The sequence below is a fragment of the Asparagus officinalis genome, chromosome 4 (genome assembly GCF_001876935.1).
Source record: "Asparagus officinalis chromosome 4, Aspof.V1, whole genome shotgun sequence".
Taxonomy (NCBI): Eukaryota; Viridiplantae; Streptophyta; class Magnoliopsida; order Asparagales; family Asparagaceae; genus Asparagus; species Asparagus officinalis.
Window position 1 is genome coordinate 101967345 of NC_033797.1, and position 6296 is coordinate 101973640.

The 6296-nt window shown below is 42.3% G+C and overlaps 1 protein-coding gene across 1 annotated transcript; it reads left to right on the top strand.

Annotated features, from left to right (window-relative positions):
* On the top strand, positions 3163–3573 carry LOC109839101 (MADS-box transcription factor 23-like). Its single transcript, XM_020407536.1, has one exon. It carries the CDS (start codon positions 3163–3165, stop codon positions 3571–3573), a length of 411 nt encoding a protein of 136 aa, XP_020263125.1.

Genomic DNA, 6296 nt, shown 5'->3' on the forward strand with positions numbered 1-6296 from the left:
ACTGGAAGCTGAGGCCTTTCCTCTGCCTATCATATTAATAGTGACTTCAGGATGTTCAACTTCTGCTATTTTCTTTTTATGATGACATCGTCGCTTGACAGGCCTGGCGACGTTTGTTAATCGATTGAATACCGATTATCGAGGTTCAGGTGTACAGCAGTGGCATTCTGAAAGGACTACTGATATAAGTCGCTCACATTGGTAAGAATGAGCTGCTTGCGATGTTGGTCTTCCTCTCGACAACAATTCCCGTAAATCAGATACTTGAGAAGAACCTTTCACCGAGCATGAAGATGGAAGTGGGACCCCCTGCTCTTGAGTGGGTAAGACTGATTCTTGTCGAACATGGATTTTAAGCCCATGTTGACATTTTTTAACTTGGCGGACCATGTCGCGTTCTTGAGAATAAACACGAGCGTCGCGTTTGGATTTGTAAAGATTAGGCCAAGGCCTGCGTTTAAATGATGAAACAGACCCCTGAGGATCATATTCCACTTGAACGCACTCTTAAGATGTGTGTTTATCTCTGGCTGTGCTTTCCTGAGGGTCGCATTTTGGAGGAGCAACGCGTCACTGAGGGTCACGTTTCAGCTGTATCATGCGAGGCTCATAATTGGGCTCATTGCCGCGAAGTGTGCGTTCTTGAGTAGAAACGCTGTGTTCAGGCAGAGTCTCAAAAACACGATCTTCTCGTTGGGTAAGAGACCGGCTTTATCGAAGATGCGCCCTTCGTATGGATCTTCTCCGTCTTCGAGCGGCGTTCTTTTTGGCTTGTTTCAAAGCCTTTGCAGTAACATCGTTGGCGTTTATAGAGCTCGCCTCCTCTATAGATCGTTTGTGAGCCGTGACACGTCGTGTTGACGTGGACGTGGAACGTTCAACTCGTTGGACGAGTTCAGCAGAGGCTAAGCTCGCTCCTTTAGCGGAGGGGCTGTTCCATGAATCTTGGCCAAAGGAGAGGACTTCCTTTGGCATTTCAGCAACAGTTTTGATCTCTTTGGAAATCTTGCGGATGTTACGCCTAGCCTTGGGGCTAAGCGATCCAGAGGAAAGAGCTTCATCGTACTTTGCTTGATCAAACTTTACAACGAGAGTTTCCACAGTCGTTCCAGCGAGATGGACGTCGGATTGCGCCACCACTTCATCGTCAGAGAAGCTAGTCCCCAGCGGAGTCGCCATCTTTTGTTTGGTGAAAAATGTATAGTAAATAAAATAAAAGAAATTTGATTTGTATTCTCTCGATCTTAATTACAATTTGAATTCCGATTATAAAAGAGAAGAGAATGATCCGGATTCTCCCCTTTGTTTAATTCTGGGTTCTTCACAGTAGCAATGAGATGCCTCCCTCGAATGCTTGCGTCAAGTTTGCTTCTCGTTGACGATCCGAACGTCTTGTCTTCACTGGAACAATTGGAGAACTATTTGCGAGTTTTATGACTCAGAATGAGTGCCAAACTCTGTTAAAAGAGTTGTTTTAACCGAATAATCGAGAGTTTTATGACTCAGAATGAGTGCCAAACTCTGTTAAAAGAGTTGTTTTAACCGAATAATCGATTAATAAGCCAAGTATATGAATTCTTTGTTGACCGAATAATCGATTAATAAGCCAAGTATATGAATTCTTTGTTGCTGAAGAGAGGATTAATCCACCAGCCGCCAGAATCACTCTCAGATCTTAGAAGTCCAGTCCCCTCAGATCCTCTCGAAAAGAAGAAAAATCCCCCCTTCTCTGGAGTTTGTTGGGATTTTATAGGAGGATAAGGGGTTGTAACTGCCCTCTTAATCAGCTCCTAAGTGGGGGTTTAGTCGCCCCATTAATCGGGTGTAACAACCCACGTAAACCACTCCCCAAATCGTGGGTGAATAGCAGTTTCGGGATTGCTACAATTACGTTTGAACAGGTCAAACGCAAGTCTTGCGTTGTTGGGCATGAACCTGCGTATACTTTTGGATGATGCGTCAGCGTCTGAGCTTGAATTACGTCCGCGGTTGAATTGGTACCGTGTTTGTGCTGCGTTCAGCGGTTGTGAACGCTGTGCGTTAGAGCTGCATTTGTGTTGCGTCTGTGCTGTGTTTAGCGGTTGAAAACACTGCGTATATGCTGCGTTTGAGCTGCGTTGACAGCTGAAGATGTAGTGATTGCGTTGCTTTGACTTTGGAACGTAATCACCTGTATCTCAATCTCTGGGATGCAGGGATGAGTTCCGCACCTCGATTTGAAGAAATTGTTGCCTTGTAATCTCTTCTTAGTTAAAACTGTTGGTTGAAGTCTGACAGGGGGTCAGCTATCTATTATGATTTTTTAGACGGCCTACAAAGACATTATAATATTTTTTTTCTCAAGAGATTAATAAAAAATAATGACTATTTCACGGTCTCAAACTTTGCAAATCGTTTGAGCAAAAACACAACTATGAATAATAACAAATATACCAGTAAAAATTACATATACAAACTCGCATGAATTAGGAGTTTAATATTGAACATATGCCTCGATCAACGTGCTAAGCTTTTAGCTTAGTTGGTGGTGGGTGCAAGAGTTGCCTACGGGTATATGTATAAGATAAGTTAGGAAGAGATAATATTGTTGAATAGTTAAAACCTTATTGCTGAAGTTAATTTTTATTTAAATAATAAAATATTATAAGGGATTCTTTGAATAATGCATGATGGGTGAAGAGATGGCCGAAAGATAGAATCTTCTGATTGTTTGAATTTGATTTTATCCAACAAAATCAAATCATTATCCAATCCCCACCTAAATCTTTTTGAAAAATTGAAACTCTTGGGTGATAAGATAAGATTCACAACATTAAAGAGATTTATTTCTTAACTTCAATTCAATCTTATATATAACTCTTACTCATATAAAACACCACCAAGTCCATTGTTTAGAAGGGGGAGGAAAAAAAAACGTAGTAAAAAAAAATCCCAGCAGACCAAAATTTCCCAGCCACCAGACCGGATTTCCCCTAGCCAAAAAATTCCAAAAAAAAAGAGTAAGGAAAATGTATAATCCCACTACCCAATGAACTCATTCCCAAATTACCCTTCCCTTCCCAATTTAAAATCAAAAAATATACTCCACAATCCCTTTCCTCCTCCAGCAATTATTTTTGGTTCCTCCAACCAATTTTCCCTAAAAAAATCAAGATAGCAGCCATGGATTCCTCCCTGCGCTCTGGAGGAGGTCGGAGGAAGATACCCATTGTGAAGATTGAGAAGAAAGAAGCAGGGGGGTTGACCTTCTCGAAGCGGCGTCAGGGGCTCTTCAAGAAAGCGTCGGACCTCTCCGTCCTCTGCGGGGTCGACGTCGCTGTGCTGGCGCTCTCGGAGGCGGAAAACCCCTACTGCTACGCCTCCACCCCATCCCTCATCCGTCGCATCCTCTCCACGTCTCCGCCGGCACCGTCTTCTTCTTCTTCTTCGGACAATGTGGATGAGCTGTGGTGGGAGGAGGAGCCGATCGAGCGTATGAGCCTCGACGAGCTGAGGGTTTTCAGAGGACAATTGGCGCGCGAGATGCAATCGATCGAAGCGGAGGAAGAGGGGTTTTCGAGATCTCGTCCCTAGTTGTTGTCGTATTCTTTAAAATTTATGGGTCTCTTGAAATTTTGTGACCCCCCCCCCTCCCAGTTTTGTGTGTAAAGGGTTAAGGGGCGGATGTATTCAAGATATCACGCATATGTAATCCTTTAATTTTATTTTTTGATTATTAATAAAGTGAAAGATTCTCTTGGTTTGGGATTCAGCTCTTCTTGTTTTCTGTCTTCCTCTTTCGTGTGGTTACTGGCACGTCTAATTTTGGATCAACCCCTGGTTCATAAAGTTAAAACATTTTGATGCCCCAACTAAATCCTCGTATGTGCTCCAATCTGTTACTAAATTGCGGAATCAGGGATGATGGGTTGAGATTGTAACTTAGTTATTCAAGGTTAAATGAGATGTTTGGTAACGTTCATTTGCAGTCTTTCTAATGTAAGCAACACCCAAATATCACATACAACACCCAAATATCACGTATAAGCAACAAATGTCACAAGCAACACCGAAATATCATATACAACACCCAAATAACACGTATAAATAACAAATATCACAAGCAACACTTAAATATCACATACAACACCCAAATATCACATACAACACTAAAATGTCACGTATAAACAACAAATGTCACAAGCAATACCCAAATATCACATACAACACCAAATGTCACGTATAAACAACAAATGTATAGCAATGTGCAGTACAAACAATGAACTCAACTCATCATCCTATTTCCTTCGTAGAACCAATTTATAGCAATGTGCAGTACAAACAATGAACTCAAAACTCAAATTTAAAGCAAACGAATTTAAAACAAACAAAAATCATCTTTTGCCTCGCCGCTAGATGCAATGTGTCACCCCATTGTTATTGTTAACATTTACAAATCTAGAAAATCCCTTGTAATTCAACTCCCTCATCATCGGCCCCGCCGATGTCGGATCCGACGACCCCGACAGGGAGGTCACCGACACCGAGTGGTTCTTGAATATGAGATCGAAGCCGTAACAGGACCCTGATCCGAAGCCGTTAAAATTGATCCGAGAAGTCGTTACGACCCTTGTCTTCATTCAATTTTATCCGAAGCCGTTATGACCCTAGCTTGTGTTCAATTTTAACTTCTTCGGATCAAGCCGTTACAACCCAAATATCACATACAACACCCAAATATCACATACAATACCCAAATGTCACGTATAAACAACAAATATCACAAACAACACCCAAATATCACATACAACACCCAAATATCACATACAACACCCAAATATCACGTATAAACAACAAATGTCACAAGCAACATCCAAATATCACATACAAAAGATGGTTGAGAAGGCAATGAGGCAGATGTGTGGGCTTGAATCACTCGAGCCCGTCCGATCAGAATCTTCACAGTTCTTGGGGCTCTGATGTTGATAATGATGATGAGAAGGAGAACAAAAGATGGTTAAATGGGAGTGTTGTTATGTTTCTTAGTTATTCAAGGTTAAATGTGATATTTGGGTGTTGCTTGTGACATTTGTTGTTTATACGTGATATTTGGGTGTTGTATATGATATTTGGGTGTTGCTTGTGATATTTGTTATTTATACGTGACATTTGGGTGTTGTATGTGATATTTGGGTGTTGTATGTGATATTTAGGTTGTAATGGCTTGATCTGAAGAAGTTAAAATTGAACGCAGGCTAGGGTCATAACGGCTTCGGATAAAATTGAACGCAGACCAGGGTCATAACAGCTTCTCGGATCAATTTTAATGGCTTCGGACCAGGGTCCTGTTACGGCTTCGATCTCATATTCAAGAACCACTTGGTGTCGGTGACCTCCTCGTCAGGGTCGTCGGATCCGACATCGGCGGGGCCGATGATGAGGGAGTTGAATTACAGGGGATTTTCTAGATTTGTAAAATTTGGGTGTTGTATATGATATTTGGGTGTTGCTTGTGATATTTGTTGTTTATACGTGATATTTGGGTGTTTTATGTGATATTTGGGTGTTGCTTACATTAGAAAGACTGCAAATGAAAGTTACCAAACATCTCATTTAACCTTGAATAACTAAGTTACAATCTCAACCCATCATCCCTGATTCCGCAATTTAGTAACAGATTGGAGCACATACGAGGATTTAGTTGGGGCATCAAAATGTTTTAACTTTATGAACCAGGGGTTGATCCAAAATTAGACGTGCCAGTAACCACACGAAAGAGGAAGACAGAAAACAAGAAGAGCTGAATCCCAAACCAAGAGAATCTTTCACTTTATTAATAATCAAAAAATAAAATTAAAGGATAACATCTGTGTGATATCTTGAATACATCCGCCCCTTAACCCTTTACACACAAAACTGGGAGGGGGGGGGTCACAAAATTTCAAGAGACCCGTAAATTTTAAAGAATACGACAACAACTAGGGACGAGATCTCGAAAACCCCCCTTCCTCCGCTTCGATCGATTGCATCTCGCGCGCCAATTGTCCTCTGAAAACCCTCAGCTCGTCGAGGCTCATACGTTCGATCGGCTCCTCCTCCCACCACAGCTCATCCACATTGTCCGAAGAAGAAGAAGAAGAAGGTGCCGGCGGAGACGTGGAGAGGATGCGCGGATGAGGGATGGGGTGAAGGCGTAGCAGTAGGGGTTTTCCGCCTCCGAGAGCGCCAGCACAGCGACGTCGACCCCGTAGAGGACGGAGAGGTCCGACGCTTTCTTGAAGAGCCCCTGACGCCGCTTCGAGAAGGTCACCCCCCCT

Coding starts and splice junctions, on each gene's coding strand:
- LOC109839101 (XM_020407536.1), top strand. CDS start 3,163: ATGGATTCCTCCCTGCGCTCTGGAGGAGGTCGGAGGAAGATACCCATT.